The following is a 20,258-nucleotide window of genomic DNA, read 5'->3' on the forward strand; positions in this document are numbered from 1 at the left end:
TCGTTATAATTCCCTTTAAGGTTGAAAAACCTAATTGGTATACATGATAGAGCAGCAATGGACAAGGGGTAGGAGCTGCTCACATCGTTAGCTGTTTTGTGTGGATATATTTACACTGTTGTTTTCCCAGTTTCTGGAAGCCAAACACTGTGTGTTTCATTTATTCTCTACCCTCTGCAGCCATGATTCCCAGCTTGGGGTTCCTGAGCTTGAAGGGACTGCCCAGTACCATGTTCATCAATTACTGATATTTCCAAAGGCCAAACGAGGCAAATTAAAATCCAATTTCTTTGCTTTTGGCTGGAATGACAGCCTCTCAGTTCTGTAGCACTGATATGTTATGTTGATCTGAAACTCTGATTGGTGGTTATATTAGTGTGTCTTAGATGAATAAAAAATGGGGGAAAGAATTAATTCTTGCTTAACACTGTTTGACGAAACTCTTTCAAACTGTTTTGGGGGGGTGGTTAGAGAAATAATAACAGGTGGCTTATAGTTAGAGATGGTTACATCCTAGATGATCACTGCTTGTTAAAATGAACACAAGAAGATTTTGATGTTAAAATGAACTAGAGAGTACTTCCCCACTATGGCTATAGAAAGTTCTGGAAGAACTCAGCATATCGCTCTCAACCCGAGAAGCAGGCACCTCAGGAGACAACATTCTAAAGTCCAACTGCCATGTGGCCCCGTGACGGCAGCTGGGTATGTGTCAGGGACCCTGCACGAAGGCCTGCTCTTTGTACTTTTCTGGGGATGGAGGGAGGAAAAAAGGAGTCCTAGATCCTAACACTTTGCCCTGAAATTGTGGTTTCCTGGGAGTCTCTAGGGAGCATTTGAGATGACCAGAGGAACGGGGTCTCTGGTGGGTGGTGGGAGCCCACATGTCTGTGGGAGCCTCAGGGCTCAGATGTTCTGGCTGAGCCGAGGCCCCGCCAACCATCTGTCTGTGAAAGTAGAAGGCAAGAGAGGTGAACTGCAGTGCGACAGGCTTGCCTGCTGGTGACAGGCGGTCCCCAGGGACTCCAGGAGGAGCACGTGCGTGTGGGAGGGAGGGAGGGACTTCCTCGGGCCTTCGGTTCTTGTCACATGTAGACTACCTCATTCTGCAGCTGGCCTGTTGAAGAGCTAATGAGGCAAAGAAAATTCTTGGGGAATGATTGATTAAAACAAATCGTGGAAATTTTCAAGGGGACCTGGCTTTCCAAAGATCTGAGTGTTTCAAACATCCAGGTGGCTTTGGACATAAGCTCAGAGAGTCTCCTTTATTGACTGAGAGTCTTGTGCTGAGAATTACGAGCACCTTGATTGGGTTTCACTACTGACTTTAGGTCTGATTTAAGCCCAATGGGGCTCGTTTTCTGTATTCACCTTCTTTTACAACTTACGAAAATATTTTTAAATTATAAAAGGAACATAACCTTATAGAAAGGAGAAAAAGTTCTACGCTCTCATCACCCAACGCCCCAACTACAGTAATCTGTATGAATTCCCTTCCACTCTTCTGTTACTTGCATATTTTTTACTACTGTAATAACAAATGGCACATATTTTCATATATTGCCTTTTTCACAAAACACATCATATTTTATTTCCTATGCTGCTGCAGTGTTTATCATTTTGACTCACTGCATAAAAGTCCATTGAGTTTACATTCTGTAATTTACTGAACAATCCTTCTTTTGTTGAGCATTAGAGTGATCAACATCTTTTTCCCCCTATATTTTAAATAGTTTTATTAAGCGATTTCCTGGGAAACCATCCTGCTGGGCCAACCCCCTAGCAGGAGCAGAGAGCACAGGGCAAACTGTAGCCTCCATCATTCCATTTAGTTAGACAAATGATTTTTTTGAGCGCCTGTTATGCGTAACGCTTTCTGTTTGTATTATTATCTGTTGCAGGCTCCTGTTGAGGTTGCCTGATTATGTGGCAAGACTGTGAAGCCTCACCTTTCACAATGACTTTAGGTTAAAAAAAATGGCCGGTGTGAATCTGGGTAAAGTTTCAATTACGTAGTCTTTTAAAATAGTTGTAGAAGTCTTACCATGAAAATAACCGTAGTGTTCATACCTCTTGCTTTCAGGATGTGTTAAGACGTGGAACGGGAGCGTCAGTTGCTTGTTAGCGGTATGCCTGGAAAGTTCTTGAAACATTTTATTAGCTTTGGGGTTCTGACCCATTTCCCTGTAGTCTTGCTTACAATCATTGTCATGGTTGAGTTGGAAAGCTATGACTCTAATCTGACAGCTGAGCATGATTAGGGACTCACAAATGTGTGAAATGTGGGAGAAATGGGGCTATGGGAGATCTGGGTTCCAGCCCTGGCTCTGGCATCAACCAGTGACCAGGGTCGTACCTCGGTCATCTGTGAAACGAGAGGCTTGGACCAGAGGCTCATGGAGGTTCTTCCCAGCGCTCAATTTTATGGTGTAAGCTTTGGTGACTTTCAGCCCCGTGTGTGTTTGCTAGGAGTACCGCCACAAAATAGCACAGCTGGGTGACTTAAACAACCGAAATTGATTCTCTCACAGTTCTGGAGGCCAGAAGTTTCGACATCTGAAATCATGATGTGGGCAGGGCCACACTCTCTCTGAAGGCTGCGGAGGAGAATCCTTCCTTGCTTCTTCCAGCTTCTGGTGGCTCCAGGCATCCCATGGCTTGTGGCCGCATCACTCCAGTCTCTGCCTCCGTCTTCACCTTCTCTTCTCTGTGTCCCCGTCTTCTCCCCGTCCGTCTCTTATAAGTAGCACACATGTCGTTGGATTTAGGATACGTCTGGTTAATCTAGGATGATCTCATCTCGAGAACTTTAATTTAATTACATCTGCAAAGACCCTTTTCCCAAATAAGGAAACATTCACAAGTACCCATGGCTAGGATTTGAACATATCTTTTTGGAGGCCACCATTCAATGCACTACACAGGGCTTCTCAGATGCCCTCCCAAGCAGCAACACATTTCCAGTCCTGGCCTTGTTCCCACCCAGCTCAGTCTGAGGGGGTCTGGAGAGCCTTGGGGTCTGCTCCTCTCTTTGACTATGGACTGTGGAGGGACCACCTCTCCACCTTCTTCCCCTCTTCACTCGAGGGGGCTTCCCTCCCCACCATCCCATCTCTGTGGCTCCTGGCTTGCTGGTCCCATTCCCTGGGGTGAGGCGGACAGTAGGAGACCACCATTCTGCCTGGGAAGGTTCAGCCAGACCTACCCTGTCCTCGCATCACTCCTCCTTGAACCACAGCTAATACACAGACATGAGTTTTGCTTCTGTTCCCAGGGAGGGGAAGAAAGCTTCTTGGAATTCTGGCTCCCTGCTCATTCCCTGGGGCCTCTTAGGATATTTCTACGCCCCTAAAGAGCTCCTGCTGCTTTTAGAGATCTCACCCCATATTGCACCAAGCATATTAAAATACTCCCGCATTCCACATTAAGTACTTTAAAGACTTTTATAATTTTGCTTTTGAAATTATTTGGCTCTAAGCTTATTTAATTTATGATTGGCTGGGATTTCTTGGCCGTTATTCTGCATACTTAGGAATTCTCTTGAAGTGAGAAAAGCTCAGCCTCAGATTGTTTCTCGAATGTAATTAAATTTTTATGAATATGAAAGTCAACAATTAACAAGGTTTTATAGGCATTTAGTTAAACATTTACTAATTTAAATTTCTACAGTTTTAAAATTTCTACAGTATTTTTTTGAGCCAAAAATTCAATATATGTTTTTCAATTTTTAACCATTTCATAAGCCCCTGGAAAATATGGAGGCCCCAGGTAGTGGTCCACTGGCTTCTGACTGCTGACATGGCCCCACCTTTTCCTTGCCTAGTCCCTGCTTCCCACTAGGCGTTGGAATTTCTCCTTCCCAAACCCCAGGCTGCCCCGTGGGGTGTCCAGCCCCTATTTCCAGGCTCCTGGGATGGTCAGCTTCTTCCCTCCCTGGGCTCCCATGAGGACTTTCGGCTCTAGCTGTGGTCTCCCTCACGCTTTCCCTCCATCCTGAACGTCCGAGTTCTGAATCTCTCTGTGGGCTTTTTTGCTCAATAACCAACCCTGGCCTGATTTCCCAGTTTTGACACCATGACCTTCCTCAGTCTGGCCTTGCCACCCCAGTCTCAGTGACAGAGCTGGCTTCATGGGCATGAGACCCGTACAGTCACACAGGGCCCCACACTCAGAAAGGCTCTGGTTTAATGCTCGGCGGTCGCCATCTTGAGATTCCTATAATTTCATCTCTGAACTTGGGTTTTGTTAGCAAAGTCTGATGCGATGATAGGGTCTATGGTGAGCAGGGGAGAGACTCAGAAGAAAGGAAGAGGCTTTATATTTTAGTATTTTAATGGACATTTATCCTGCCTTTTGAATAAGGGGCATCCCATTTTTATTTTGCACCAGGCCCACAAATTTTGTAATGGGTCTGCCTAGTAATGATGGTGGGTGAGGACCGAGTGCGGGTCCATGTGGTTCATAGCACCGTAGGAGAAAGGTGTCAGTGAAATTACATGCTTCCAGGCAAAAGGGAGTGTATTAGTTTTCTATAACTGCTGTCACAAATTATCACAAATTTAACAGTTTAAAACACCATAAACTTGCTATCTCACAGTTCTGGATGTCAGACGTGTTCAGATCAAGGTGTCTGCAAGGATGTGCGGTGCCTTCTGGACGTTCTAGGGAAGAATCCTTTTCCTTGCCTTTTCCAGCTTCTAGATGCCGCCTGCATTCCTTGGCTGGTGGCTGCATTGCTCTGACCTCTGCTGTCCTTGTCACATCTCCTTCTCTCACTTGGACTTTGCTGCCTTTGCCTCCCTCTTTTCCCTCCTAATGACCTTTGAGATTACAGTGGCCCACCCAGATAATTCGGGATAATCTCTCCATCTCAAGATCCTTAACTTAATCACACCAGCAAAGACCCTTTTGCCGTATAAGGTATCTATGCACAGGTGTTAGAGATTAGGACGTGGACATCTTTGTCGGGGGTGTCATCGTTCTCCCTACCAGAGGAAGCTGTTTGTTTCCCAGCTTAAATCTCTAAACACTCACCTAGGGCACATCAGGTTGTGTGGATTCTGAAATTTATACAATTTTAAGGGTCCTCTTTAAGAAAAAAAATCAGAAATTTAGGTATGAAAATGAATATTACTTTAGAATGAAAAACGAATCACAAGACTTAGATTGAGGTCCTTGTCTCCTGAGGCCTCCTTCAGCTGCTAGCAGCAATGCTGACATTGATGTACCCTGGTTCCCTCCCCACCCAGAACACTCTCCACTCCCAGCAAGCCCCTTGCAGTGGATGGCATGGCTGTCTCTGCAAGAAAAGGAAAGAAGCAGCTGAATGGCAACATGACAGCTTTCACAGTAAGCCTTAGTTGATGACACAATCAACGCAATGCCACAGCATCTTGACTGGAAGCATCGTGAGGGCACAGGTTGTGTCTGTCTCATTTCCTGGTGTGTACCCAGTGCCTCAAACAGGCCCGTCACACAGTCGGCGTGCAGTAAACATTTGCTGAATGACTGAATGAACCAACAGGATATTCATGTGATCCGTGTGGCTACAGAGGGACAGGCTTGAGGAAGACCTTGCTCGTCCGGTGAATCCTCTTAGTAAACCTATCGGAACGGCCTCCGTAGAATTACTTATGAGATGCCAGAAGGGTTGTTTGAGGCAAATGTGGAAAATATGGAGAACCGATTCATGCCGATTATTATCTCAGAGACAGGATTGATTTCATATTTAATCAGTGGTGGTTTTTATCTAGTAATTCCATATCTTACTGAGCTGGCAGTCAAGCAAACTTGGGATTGCATTCTAAATGCTTATCACAGTGCTGGAAACTTCCCTCCCAAAATAGATTCATATAAAGGCAGTAGAACCTGTACTTTTATGCACTCCCCTGAGCATGGCTGGTGCAGGGTCAGAACCAAACATTAGACAAAGGTGAGAAAGAACCTGACTGCTGCCTCAGTTTCTCCCTCAAGCTCTCGAGCGCCGGTCTTCCCTGAACTACACTAGGAATAGTGGCGTCAGGTCGCTGTCGGCTCCTCTGGATGGTACTTAGGTAAGAGGCTGGTTAGAACCTCTTCTTCATCGGTTTACTGGTCATACTGGAGAGCAAAGGTCAAGGGCAGCCAGATCTGTTCCACCTGTCGGGGAGGCACTGCCAAAACCCTCACAGGCATTTCCGTTTGGGAAGCCTTGTGATGTCATATGACCTGTGATGTCATCAGAACCTTAAATAATCAAGACCCAAAGGGGCAGAGGGAATTGAGCACACAGGATGTTTGATTGTAGGTATATTTTTGCAGTGATGGGGCTGGACTATGAAGACTGGTTGGCAAGCTGATTCTCTTTACTGCATTTTAGAGTGAATCACATGCTAATTAGTGCCTTGATTGAGGCCGATGCTTCTTGAAGGGCACGTTAAATTTTAAAGAGTGATTTTTATCATTATTTCATACTAATGAGATTATTTTATGGGATTGCACTAGGGTTTCTCAACCTTGGCACTGTTGACATTTGGGGTCAGATAACTCTTTGTTGTGGGGGCTGTCCTGGGTATTATTAGATATGTGGCATCGTCCCTGATCCCTACCCACCACCACCCTCCCACTTGCCTAATGTCCCTTGTGGGGCAAAATTGAGAGGCAATGGATGATATTAAGTTATGATGGAAGTAGCTGGGACAATCCAATCCAGTATATAAATATTATTTTTCTCATAACTCTCAGGAAGGTCTTTAATATGTAAAGTGTAGCCAACAAACACTTTTGTGACTGAGTAACTTATCTATTTAATAAATACTGAACATCTACTATGTGCCATGCGCTAGGGACACAGGAGTGCAAAAGATGGAAGTGCTACTGCTCTCACGGAGCTTGCATTTGGAGGGACCGAATAAATAAGAATGTCAGATATCAAGAAGTGCCATGAAGAAAATCAAGAAGGGCTTGGAAGGTCTATATTAGAGCGGGTATCCAAGGAAGGCAGAGGTGACATTTGAGCTGAGACCCAAATGACAAGAAGAATCTAGCCAGGTGAAATTCTTGGAGACAGACGCTCCAAGCAGAGGTTCCAGCTAGTGTTCCAGAGGGAACAATAAGTGCAAAGGCCCTGAGGCAGGAGTAACCTTGGTGTTCCAACAGGAGGCAGACCAGCCTGGCTGAAGCAGAGGGAGGAAGGGGTACAGGTGGTCCAGAGGTGAGCAGAGCCAGGTTGCATAGGGCTTCATTGGCTGAGGAAGGGAGCTTGAGTTTTACTCCAAGGGCAGTGAGGACCCCTCAGAAGGTTTGCAGTAGTAGACTGACATGATTGGACTTGTGTCTTTAAAAACATCACTTAGGCTGCTGTTTGGAGAATGGACCTTTGGGGGATGCATTATGGGGATTCAGGACGATTATTAGGTGGTCGGGGCAGGATGAAAAGTTAGAGCTGTCATTTTGGGCAAAGTGGCAGCAGTGGAGATGGAGAGAAGTGTATGAATTCTGGATATACGGCTGGGGATACTTAAAAAATCCCCTAAACAAACAACAAAACCCCCTTACATTTCAACAGCACTTCCATAAAGCCCCTATTACTTTCACTTCTATGATCCCATTAGCTTATCTGAGCTCCCGTTCCAGCTGGCCCAGCAGGTTTCTCATCCACACTTCGCTGAGGGCAAGAACTGACTGCCCCAGGCTCAGAGGCTTATCTCAGTCCGAATGATGCGTCAGAGGTCAGACTTCAGGAAAGGGGAAGAAGTGGCGGGCAAGAAAGGACAGCAAGGCAAAGCCACGTGTGTTTAGTTGATCTCTGTATACCAGGGTCCAGCAGAGAGCCTGACACAGAACAGAGGCTCATGAAAGACTGTTGAGTGAGTGAATGTATAAATGCAGGAAGGAGAGAGGGTCGAGGGGTAACAATCATTCAGGCTGCCGTGATGGGTGCCGGGCTGGGCACTGGATGCTTCTCTCCGGTCACAGTAACCTGGAGAGAACACTGTGTTATTCCCAGACTCAGGATGGGGAGACTCAGGCTGAGAGGGATTGGAGAGTTTGTCCAAGGAAGCTCACGTGCCAAGCTGGAATTCCTCCTGGGCTGTCAGATTCCTGCTACATTATCTCCTAAGAGAAACAACATCTCAGAGAGAGAGGGAGGGAGGAAGGGAGAAAGAGGAAGAGAAAGAGAGAGTGAGAGAGAAGGAAGGATCCAGTACTCATGGGGCTGGACCACTTATGCCCAGCTCCTGTCTCTTGTCCGCCTCCTTCATCCTTTCTGCGCAGCTGCCAGCCGCTGCCCCTTGTCCACCCGACCCGCACGCTCCAGGGGAGGTGCTGGCAGGTGGCTTAGCCAGATCAAGCCACAGTGACTCCCCCCGAAAGGGCCACCATTCTGCTGCCCAGCGGTTCCTTCACTGATTGTCAAGATCAGTTAGTTTTATGGCCTTTAGGCACTTGGTCCCACCTTTAATTAGCCACTGCTCTGGTCTGTTCTTTCACACTTCATCCCTCCTCCCCTCCCCCAATTTATGGAGGCTGCAGGGCACGTTTGCTTGTGAGAGAGAATAGGGATGGGCTCGGGGTGGGCTGGAGGTAAGAGCCAGCATACTTAGCGTTAAGGAAACAAGATTTTCTTCTGGTCAACACTGAGTACTTCTCACTGTACGGTGGTGAGGCAGTCTGTATGTTTGGGTCAGGGTGTGTGTGTGTATGGGGTTTATTGGGAAAGACGGGAAATGGCAGGACTTGTCTCTTAGGGGTTGGCCACTCCACGTTAGGGCACTGCTGTGGTTTAAGGAAGGTGAGAGGTTCTGCTGATCAGGGTGTCAAGGCCCGTCCTGTGAGCTCTGAATGCCCGATGCAGGAGGAACATCATCTCTGGAGTAGCTGGGCCTGGCTTCCACACTGCCCTGCGAACCTGGGGTCACACAGAGCTCGCCTGAGCCTCAGTTTCCTTACCTGTAAAATGGGGTGTCTCAGTCCGTTTGTGCCACTAGAGTAACACACCACAGACTTGTAGCTTATACGCAACAGAAATTAAGTGCTCACAGCTCTGGAGGCTGGACGGCCGAGCTCAGGGTGCCCGCACGGTCAGGTGAGGGCCCTCTTCTGGGTTACAGACTTCTTGTTGTGTCCTCACATGGTAGAAGGGGTGCACTGGAGCCTCTTGTATAAGGGCACCAATGCCACTCATGAGGGTTCCACCCTCACACCGTAATCAGCACCCACAGGCCCCGCCTCCTGAGACCATCTCCCTGGGGGGTAGGATTTCAACACAGGAATTTTGGGAGGACACAGACATTCAGACCATAGCGTGGGGATAACAACACCTACTCTTCAAGGTGGTTGTGAGTTTTTTTCTTTTTTTTTAAAGATTTTATTTTTTTCCTTTTTCTCCCCAAAGCCCCCTAGTACATAGTTGTATATTCTTCGTTGTGGGCCCTTCCTAGTTGTGGCATGTGGGACACTGCCTCAGCGTGGTTTGATGAGCAGTGCTATGTCCGCACCCAGGATTCGAACTAACGAAACACTGGGCCGCCTGCAGCGGAGCGCCCGAACTTAACCACTTGGCCACGGGGCCAGCCCCAAGGTTGTTGTGAGTTTTAAACAAGATGATGACATACAGGGAAAGTGTCTGCCTCAGGTTGGGCACTCAACAAACGTCAGTCGCTGCCCCCACCCTTCCTTCCCCACATCAGGTTTACCCACGCATTGCCTAAAAGAGTATTTTGAATACATACTATAATATATGGCACTATGCTGGCCAGGGTCGGGGCCCAGTGAGGAACTGGATTCAAATCCCGGGTCTCTGTGTTGAATCAGACAGTGAAGTTAGATCCTGAAGTATAAGCTAGACTTAGAATCCAGAAGAAGTTCTGTGGGACCTCAGAGGATGGAGACCCCATTCCTAATCATGGTGGGCTATGTGGGAGAGGAGGGCAGAGCAGGGGTGCTGAGGGAGATCCTATTAGACCTGGGCCTGGAGGGATGGGGGGATTGGGATTTGGGGAACTGGAGGGCAAAGGACAGTTCAGCAGAAATGGTATAAAGGGAGGTGTAGGGTGGGGGAGGGGAGGGAAGGCTATACAAGGGGTCAGTGAGTTGTCCAGCCTGGCCTGGCCAGGGGGCACAAAGAGGAGAACATTGGGAGACAAACTTGAGAAGGTTTAGCTAGAACCATATCATGGGAAACCTTGAATTCCAGGCTGAGGAGTTTGGACTTCATGCCAAAGGCACTGGGGAGCCATTGACAATTTTTGAGCAGGGTAGTGACATGCTGTGTCTTAGATAGGTTAATCTTGGCAAAGGTACATAGAACCGACTAGAACAGGATGGAGTGGGAGAGGGTGATGGTCATGACCTAGGTGAGAGGTCAAGAAGCTGAATCTTTATAGCAGCAGTGAGAAGGGAGAGAAAGGATTGGGCTTTTTTTGGTTGACTGTCTATAAAATTTCTGATAACTTTACATTATGAAAAATTTAAACATGTACCAAAGTAGACAGAAAATTCAATGAACTCCTATGTGACCATTTGCCAGCTTCGACAATTACTAACCCATGGCCGATCTTGTCTAAGCTCCACTTCATCCATGTGCCCCTCTCGTGGTATTTTGAAGCAAATCCAAGACGTCGTACCATTTCACTGCCAACTATTGCAGTGTGTGTGCATGTGTGTGTGTGAGGAGCAACTTTTCGGAGGTGGAATCCACGGGCCTTGCCACCTTGATGTGTTTTCTCCACGTGCCTGCCACTTACTATCACATGGGATTGAAATGGCTGATGCTATGGACTGAATCGTGCACCCCCGAAATTCATATGTTGAAACCCTAATCCCCGGTGTGACTGTATTTGGAGACGGGGCTTTGAGGAGGTCATTAAGGTTAAATGAGGCCATGAGGGTGGGGTTCTCCTCCCATAGGAGCAGCGGCCTTACAAGAAGAGGAAGAGAGAGAGAGACCTCTCTGTCAGCCACCTGCAAGCCAGGCAGAGAGCTCTCACCAAGAACCGAATCTGCACCTTGATCTTGCATTTCCAGCCTCCAGAACACTGAGAAAACAAATGCCTGTTGTTTAAGCCCCGGGTCTGTGGTATTTCCTCATGGCAGCCCGAGCAGACTGAGACAGCTGGTCTGGCTCTCTGCCTGGTCCGGGAATCTCCCGAGGGCAGAGAGTGGCCTCCGGGCACTGGCCGTCTCCTCTTCCTCACGTAGTGCGTGGATATGGTGTGATCGTAAGTGTGAATGGACAGAAGAGGCTGCTCCTCGTGGATCCTCTGGTCTGTGGCCTCTGTGTTACCAGCAGTTTTTCTGCCCAGGTTACTCTCCGGTAGGGTCATCAGGTAAGATACAGGACACCCAGTTAAATTCAAATTTCAGATAAATAACAAATATGTTTTTAGCATAAGTGTGTCCCAAATATTATGCGGGACATACTTATACTAAAAAATTATATGTTATTTATCTGAAATTCAAATTTAACCAGGCATCCTGTTTTTATTTTTGGCTAAATCTAGTAATCATACCCTCTGGTCTTTTTCTGGAAGGCCCAGGGAGCAAAGCCCTTACCTGGAGCAGCGGTTCTCAAAGAGCTTTCTCAAGGGCCAGCCCGGTGGCACAGCAGTTAAGTTCGCATGCTCGGCTTTGGCGGCTCGGGGTTCACCGGTCCGGATCCTGGGTGCAGACATGGCACTGCTTGGCAAAGCCATGCTGTGATAGGTGTCCCACATAGAAAGTAGAGGAAGACGGGCACGGATGTTAGCTCAGGGCCAGTCTTCCTCAGCAAAAAAAAAAGAGGAGGCTTGGCAGGGGGTGTTAGCTCAGGGCTAATCTTCCTCAAAAAAAAAAAATAAATAAATAAATAAAAGAGCTTTCCCAGCACCAGAGCATCAGTAACTCCTAGTTCAGAACAGAGTCTCAGGCTCCAGCTGCATGTTCAGAACCAGACCCTCAGAGACTGCCTACAGCTGGCGTTTGGACATCCCTCGGGGTGATTCTGGTGGGAGCTGAGTTTGAGGGCCACTGACCTAGAGAATGATGCTGATGGTGGGAGGTGCCAGCCTCACCCTCTCCAAACGCGTCCTGCTCTGCTGCTGCCTCAGGGCTTTGGATCCAGCTGCCAAAGGTGTGGTCACATCAATGATATCTGGGACGTTCCAAGGTGCTCCTTCCTTGGGTTTCTGAGGGTTCACATAAGACTCAGAGCTTTATACGTGCAGGATGTTCTCTCCTGGGCCTCAGCGCTCTGTCCTACCCGCCCCGATCTGTTCCCAAGCCTGCAGAAGGCTCAGAACCAGAGAATTTATTCTTCAGGCGGGATCTGCCAATCGCGGCAGGGCGGGGCGGGGCCTGGTGGCTGGAGGGACACGTGTGCCGGGAGGGAAGCAGGAAGTGACTTCGGAGTGGAGCCGGCCGAGCCTAGCGAGCGGCTGCGGGGGCTGATGGAAGTGGAGTGGGGGCTTGACAGGGCACCCTAGTGAGTCGGCTTTTCTCTCCTTCGGCGCCTTCGGTTGGGCTGGAGGCCCGGGGTCTGGGGCCGTCAGAACAAGCGCGTGGGACTTGGAAGGGCAGCGTGGAGTGTGGAAGGGGGTGCCCCTAAGGAGAGGAGGGGGTTGGAGGAGAAGCAGGGTGCCTTTGGCAGGTGGCAGAGAAGGAGGGGTGCCCGGAGCCCCGCTCTGCCCGCCTCCAGGGCAAGCTGGAGGGCGTTGACCTGCCTGCCTTTGACAGTGGTTCGCCGAGATCCCCTTCATTCAGCCCTTCACAGTGGGCGTGTGGGGGACCCCGGAGCCCTGAGAGCGGAGGTGGCCAACTCTAGCCACTCGGGGTCCCCTCCAGCTGGCTCTAGGGGACAGCAGGACGTCTTGAACTTGCCTGGGATTCTGGTTAAGGTGTAGCAGGCCTGAGATTGTGCATTTGTAACCCATGCCCAGGTTTGGCTGGTCAGCGGACCACACTTTGAGTAGCGAGGTATTAAAGAACTTTTCCACAGTCCTATCAGCCCAAACTCGCATCAGTTGGCTGGATTCCCCACGTGAAGTCAGGGCATGTGTGTGCAGTTTCATTAAGTGCTGTTTCCACCTCTGCAACTTCAGCAACATCTTGAAGCTGGCTCTTGGAGGCAGGGCAACAGGTTTAAAAGGGAGAGAAAAGAAAGCAAGCCTCTGTCAGCCAGGAGTGCCTCCTGTGCTGCTGTGGTGGAATGTGCACACATGCCGGGTGGTGTTGGCATCTTTAAAGTTGGAGGAGGCGGAGAGTAATCCTCTCTCCTGCAAACCAATCAAGGTTTTTCTATTAAAATCCAGCTCACCAGGAAGTCTGAGCCCCATTGTGGAAGCTGCTTTTGGGGTGCCGTGGCTGACGCCCCCCGTTCTCGAGGGGCTACTGGTCTCCCTATTGGAGAAAACTTTGTTCTCTCAGGACTTTGCAACTGCCTTGCCATTCCCTCATCGGGAAGGAGAACTCACTTTCTAAAGCTCTTGATCTTGGAGAAGTTGTTCCAGTTTTAGACCAGTGCTTCCCATTTCAATGTGCGTGAGCATGCCCCATGGTGCTCCATCAAATTCAGATTCTGGTCCAGCAAGTCTGGGGCGGGGCCTGAGACTCTGCATTGCTGACCAGCTCCCAGGCAGCCTGGTGCTGCTGGTTCTCTGACCACCCTTCGAGTAGGGAGGATTTAAAGCAGCAAGTGGAAGAAACTTCTCCAAGGAGTGCTGAGCTTCCTGGCCAGTGATAAATGCTGTGACGTTGGGACGGAAGGGTGGCCTTGGTCTTCCCTCTGTGTCCCTTTTTCTTATGTCTAAGGGCACTCAGATGTAAATGGAGACAGGCTCAGGAGAGTGTTTTCCCCTCCCACTGGCCCCTGGGAACACCCACGAGCTCCCTTGTTTGCTGGCCCAGAAAACCCACGTTGACTTTGGCCTGTTGGCAAATGCAAATGCTTCCTCTTTTTTGTAGCTGTTAAAAGGCACATTCAATACTGGGGGAAAAAAAAATTGTTTTCTTGTTATGATCTGTCTTGGATGATGAATCCTAAGAAGATGATAGCTCTGTGACTTTCTTTGAAATGTTGTTTGAAATTTTGTCCACAAGCAGCTAGAAATAGAAGATTGGTGTAATGATCCAGATGTCTCGGTTTGCAAACAAACACGAACCACTCTTTTTAGGGTGACTTAACAAGATGGCATATGGAAAAGGGTGGGTTTTTAAAAAAATGGTTTTTTGTCTTTATTTGGTGCAGTCAGTATTCTGAGTTCCATTTAGATAATGGTGGCACAGTCTGAATCCAGACAGGCTATTTCTCTCAGAGGTTTCCTGGCACTGGGGCCAAGCCTGGGCTCACCTGGGCTCATCTGGGTTCGCCTGGACTCACCTGGGTTCATCTAGGTTTGCCTGGACTCGCCTGGGCTCCTCTGGGTTCGCTTGGACTCACCTGGGCTCATCCGGGTTCACTTGGACTCACAGCCCTCCTAGGTTTGAATCCTGGCTATGCTACTGAACTCCTTGGCATAAGGGCCCCATCCACCCTCTGCCCGAGTTTCCTCCCAGGGTCAGTAGAGAGAGGCAGTGCCTTAGCTCTCGATCTGCGAGCCCAGGGTTGCTGGCTCCTGATAGAGTGCTGGGACCTGGCAGAGCTGAGCCCAGTAGGGTCGTGTCCAGCCCTGCGGGTACCGGAAGACCAGTGGGGAGCTGAATGAGCCCTTTGAGATGAGGCCCTGAGCCCTGGTGTTTGTGTACCGGAACACAGGGCTTTTCATGGATGGGTTTCTCTGCCTTGTAACTTTCCACAGCGAGAGTCTGCTTCCCTGCTATTTCAGAGCTAGACTTTAAAACATGGTGAAGTCTAGAGGAGGTTCCCTGAGCAAAACCAAGAGGGAATGGTACTTTCCTTTTCTTCCCTTGGTGGGGAGTGGTGTAACTTGAGCTTCGACAGCAGTGTGCTCAGTTGACTAGGGGAAATGCCACTTATGGCTCTGTTTCCTTGTCCTTGCTGAGTGTCTTTTCAAGGTAAGCTGGCTCTTTTCAACTCAACAAATATTTTTTGGGCGCCAGAAAGCCCTATTTTATAGGGGTGCCAAATGTGAAAAAGCATCATTCCTGTTCTTAAGCAGATAACGATATAAAAGATGGAGGCAAGCCCACACAGAGAAAGCGCCAAAGATGTGCACTGGGACAGGACTGGAGATGGATCAGGAAAGCAACAGAATGGAAGTTGGCATTAGGTGGGCAACAGAGGATGCTCTGGGTCTGATGACTGCAGACTGGGAAGCAAGGCATGCTGGGAGGGAACCATATGAAGAGAGATTTGGAGCAGGACCATCTGGGGCTTGTTGAAGTTTCCGTAAGTAATGTGATTAAGCTGGAGTAGGCCCATGCAGGGTATAATGGTAATGGAGACACAAGCTTGAGTAGTCAGCAGGCTAGTTGAAGGTCAGTGATGGAGTGTACCCTGGGCAGGCCCCAGCAGCCTCCACGGGGAGCTGTTGGAAGTTTGATCAGGTGGAAGAGCTTCAAGACGGAATCTGAGCTCGACACCTGTATTCAGAGGAGAAGGCACCCATAGCAGGCAAGGGCAGGTGGGCAGGCAGCCTGGATGAGAGAGCTGCACTCAGGCCTCCCGCACGCCCTGCCTCCGGGCTAAATAACCCGTGTTCTTGGACCTTCTCCTCTTTGGAACTATTTCCCCACGTTGTAACTTCTTTCTTGGAGTCTTCTCCTCTGGCATCTCCCTAGGTGCCCCCACGTCTCTCCTTTCAGAGTTAGATGACTTCCCATGCCTAGGGGGACCTGGATGAGGAAGCCTGACCGGTGTGTTGGGCCACTGAGGTCACTGAGGGATGGCATGGCAGAAAGGTGCATATCACCAACCCAGACACAGGCCAGCCAGGTGGAGGGTGTCAGAACACCTTAGAACAAGTATGTGTCACCAAAAGGGACCGCCAGCGGCTGACCTTCTTGCTCCTCTGCACACAGCTGTATCCAGCATGCTCCAAGGCCACAGCTCTGTGTTCCAGGCCTTGCTGGGAACCTTCTTCACCTGGGGGATGACGGCAGCCGGGGCGGCTCTCGTGTTCATATTCTCTAGTGGGCAGGTGAGTTGCCTTGCTTCGGTTCTAGAAGTTTGTGGGGACTCTTAGCAAGCTCTGAAACCACTCCACTCCACATAGCAGGTGCAGACTCTTTAATGCCACTGGCCACACCTCCGGGCTGTGGGCGATGTCTGGTCTCTGTCCTCTTATTTTCTCCCCTCTCCCTTCCAGGCCCAGAGAGCAGGTGTGTGCAGCTGCAGACACGGTCACGTGGTGCTGGCTTCTCCCCTCCTGACTCGGAGGGAGTGGGAAGTGAGAAGCCCAGTTACTGAGCCTCCTTTAGCCCTCTGCCTGGTTTCTATCTCCCATCTTGTTTCTTTCAGGCCTGGTGCGGCGGTAATGTCCGCACCTGAAGAAGAGCAATAGGCTTTGGACGAACTGTCCTGGCCTCTGGGCTTGCGTTAGCTGGGATGATTAAGAGACCTTGGGGGAAGGGAAGGGTGTCTGTCCCAGTCTCCGGGGCTCTTCATTCCTCCCCCACCCCTGGTAGGATGAATACGCACAGACCTGCCTCTCCATGTCCCTATAGACCCCCACACCTGTGCACCCCACCCCACACATACTCCACATGTCCCCTCAGTACCCTCACTCAACCCATCCCCCATGCACCCCATATCCTCCCACCCCTACATCTCTCCCTCCCCCATATCCTATACTCCTACACACTGCGTGCATACTTCCATACCCTCCTTACTCCCACCCCCACACATACCCCCCCACCGTACATCACACACACCCTCACATACCCCACACATATCTCACCCCCCCACATTCCACACCCACACTCACCCCTCCAGCACCTACACTCACTACTCACATCCCCCATAGCCTCTGCCCCCCCAGCCCTGACCCCCTCCTTCACTGACATTCCACATACCCCACCCCTCTCCTCCACAATCCCCGCCCACCTCGTATGCCTACAATTCCTTTCTTTTCTCCAGCCTTGACCCCCTCAGTCCATAGGCCTGGAGGAATCCATCACTCTCTTGATGAATGCAAAGTCCCTACCTTGTTCAGCCCGAAGCCTTAGAAAGGGTGGGCGTGGTCAGTGAGTAAGTGATTTAAGATCTATTTAAACGTGCTGGGAGGCGGATCTGGAAAGTAAAACATGTCGAGGAAGTTGGCACACCAGGCACTCTTGTTCGAGACCGGTAAAGCAGGTGTTGATGTTGGCGATGAGATCCGGCCGCCCCACTGCTCTCCTGCCTCATCTCCTCCCTGGGAGGGTCGGAGCCTGTCAGAGGCTTGGGACTCAAGACTTACAACCCCGAATCCCAGGTTACTGTTGACAGGGAGTGAAAAGTTTTGAAAGCCAGTCCCTGAATGCGACACACCCGGGAGCTGGAGGAGAGGGCACTAGGTTCTCTCACTCTCCTCCTTCAAGACTGCCATGCCACGTTTTCAGGGGTCCCGTCCTTGCGCCCTTCTGGGGCAGAGCAGCCCATGTTTCCTCTTCACCAGTTTCTTTTGAGTGAGAAGGAACCATCTGAATCTCCATAGCTGGGGTCTAGCTGGCCAGGCTGGCTGTGGAGGTCTGAGTTAAATGGAGCACAGTGGTGAGTGGAACTTGTAGCCCTGTGCGGCCCTGGCCCGAGCTCTGGATGCTCTTCAGGGGAGAGGCCATTACAGAGGGGCCCTCTTCTGCTTTGGAGCTGCAGAGCCCCGCCATTTGCCTCGTGTTTGGGTAACCACCCAGGCTAGCAGGAGGAATTGCTAAGACCTTTTTCTGTGTGGAAGCGTCGAGGGGATTCCCAAGACCACCCACAACGTTCAGTGATTCAGTAGAATGACTCATGGGACCCAGCATATAGTTGTACTCATGGCTAAGGTTTATTACAGAGAAAGGACCTAATATAGGATCAGCTAGGGAAGGGCACAGGTGGAGTCTGGAGAAGTCTGTGCGCGGACTTCTGATGCCTCCTCCCTCCTGGGAGGAGGCACATTGAGAATGCTCCTCTGCCCAGCATCAAATGCGGTAACGTGTGTGGTGTGTCTGCCCGTTAGAGACTCAGCCCCTGAGGTTTTTATTGGAGGCCGGCCACATAGGCATTCTATGCTGGGCTGGTACCCAAATTCCAGACTCCCAGAAGGCAAGCAGGTGTCTGCCCAAGTCACCGTGTTTGTGAAATAGTCTAGGCCTAGTCACCCACCCTTACCAGATGGGCAATGGGGGCAGCAGTTCAATGCCAGGTTCCCAGAAGCCGGCCAAGGGTCAACCTTGCCATCAGGACCTTCTAAAGACAGCAGGCTCGGGTGGGCTGTGTTAACCCTTTCTACACAGGAGGTGGGTGTGCCAAGTGGGAAGGGGCACGGCTTGGGGAGACAAAGGCCACCATAGACGTGAGCTCACAGGTGTGCGCTCTATCCCCCGAGCAAACCTTGGTTTTCACCTGCCTGAAATGGGGGCTGTGGTGAGGATCATTTGGGATAGCAAGACACTCAGCCATCTGCCCTCCGCTATTATCAACATTGGCTCACTTTCACTCAAAATTTGTTTACCTGATTTAAAAATTCATATTTTAATTGTAGGAAACATAAAATATGGAAAAGCTTAAAGACATAATAAAAAAGTTCCTGATCCCACTTCTCGGAAAACAAAACTGAACATGTTTGCTCAAATTTGTTCACTTGTATTTGAGTATACATAAGTATATACGTAAGTATATACATATCTATTTTCTTTACATAATGGGGATTAAATTGTGTTTATAAAACACTACAGTGTTTTATAACCAGCTTTTCTTACTTGATGTCATAAGCATCCTCCTCTATCCCTAAATGGTTTTTTGATTACTTTGGTTACTTAAATAGCTCTATGATATCCTGTCACAAGGATGTACTGCAGTTTATTTAGCCATTCCCCAACTGTTGGACAATTAGGTTATGTTCTTTTTTGTGTTGCTTTTTTAGAAATAATCATGTGATGAACATAAATCTTTGAGCCCATATCTGATTAGTTCTTTGAGGTAAATGTCTAAAACTAGAATAACAGGTTTATTGACCTTAAACAGAGTATGATTTTTCTCCTCTCAGGATCCAGACGAATGCTGATAGAATGATTTTACCTGACTGCTTTATTCTATCTGTCTGATTTGATTAAATAACTTGGTTAGCCCAACTTAGCTTACGTCAAGGTATGCCTAGAGAAGAATGTCATTTCTACAGCTCCCTGGGGTCAAAACCTTCCATCCACCTGACAGCCACTCAGAGGTGCGAGGGGCCACCTGTGGCTGGAGGTGACTGACCTGGTGGCTCTAGCCACTGGCCTCACTGGGAGTCTTGGATCGGGGTGATCAGTGCCTCACCATGCCTGGAACATGTTCACGTGGCCATACCTCATGTCCCTAACTTAGGCTACTTCTTTAAAAAATTTTTAATGAAACGTAAGATGCACATAGAACAATGCACATTCCGTAAGTGTACATCTTGGTGATTTTTCACAAGTGCCTATGAAACTAGTATTCAGATCAAGAACTAGAGGAGGACCAGCCCCTCAGCGGCCCTTTCAGGCTCCCTTCCATCACCCCAACCTCCGCTCCAGGGGCTCTCCCTCGCCTGGAGTCTGACAGCAGAGATTGGCTTTCCCAGTTTTTGTATAGTATCTAGATGGAGTAATCGTATAGTGTGTGCTCTTCTGTGTCTGGCTGATTTCACCCTGTTCGTTTTGCAGTTTACTGAATGCCCCCAGCTGGTGGTGAGCTTCATGTATATCTAACTCTCTCGTGTATGTGTTCTCATTGCCATGTGCTATTCTTTGTGTGACTACATCCTGATTGATGCATTCATGTCCATTCTACTGTTGGTGGGCTTTTGGGTTGTTTCTAGTCTTTGGCTCTCACGAACACTGCTTTTCAGAGCGTTTCTCTGCCTGTGTTTGGTGAATCCAGGCATGCATTTCCATTAGGTAGTTACTCAGGAGGGGCCCTGCTGGGTCATGGGGTATGCATGTGTTTACGTCTGGTGGATGCTGCCACTTAGTTTTCCAAAGTGGCTGTGCCAGTTTACACCCCCACCTGCAGTGTGGGAGGCTTTTGGTTGGCCTGCATGCTCCTCTCCAACACTTGTCAAGTTCTATCTTTTAGGCCAGCTACTTAGTAAAGGTTTATAGTCAACATTCATAGGGAGAGCTGAGTAAGAGGCAACACACCGGCCAGTAGAAGCCAAGCATCAGACAGAAAGAATAGTCTGATTGGCTGTGGGAAGGAT

The 20,258-nt window shown here is 49.2% G+C and overlaps 1 protein-coding gene and 1 long non-coding RNA gene across 12 annotated transcripts in view; one reads left to right on the plus strand and one right to left on the minus strand.

The window, feature by feature from the left end:
- The first annotated feature begins 631 nt into the window (after nt 1–631).
- Nucleotides 632–20,258, plus strand: part of SLC39A11 (solute carrier family 39 member 11) — a 352,088-nt gene continuing 332,461 nt past the window's right edge. For 4 of the 11 annotated variants that reach the window (XM_023652127.2, XM_070226021.1, XM_070226024.1 and 1 more), the window contains exons 1-2: nt 12,311–12,442; nt 15,937–16,055. In XM_023652127.2, the coding sequence (XP_023507895.1) occupies nt 15,948–16,055 (108 nt within the window). In that variant the 5' untranslated portion in view covers nt 12,311–12,442; nt 15,937–15,947. Of the gene's footprint in view, nt 706–1,901; nt 1,997–12,310; nt 12,443–15,074; nt 15,186–15,936; nt 16,056–20,258 lie in introns of those variants that run through there. The other 7 variants (XM_070226022.1, XM_023652126.2, XM_070226019.1 and 4 more) reach the window with 7 other exon arrangements.
- On the minus strand, nt 6,939–12,222 carry LOC138916110 (uncharacterized). Its single transcript, XR_011422842.1, has 3 exons — nt 11,994–12,222; nt 11,536–11,676; nt 6,939–8,097 (listed from the first exon to the last, which is right to left on the minus strand). It is a non-coding gene; the product is annotated as an uncharacterized lncRNA (long non-coding RNA).

Source organism: Equus caballus, chromosome 11 (genome assembly GCF_041296265.1).
Source record: "Equus caballus isolate H_3958 breed thoroughbred chromosome 11, TB-T2T, whole genome shotgun sequence".
NCBI lineage: Eukaryota > Metazoa > Chordata > Mammalia > Perissodactyla > Equidae > Equus > Equus caballus.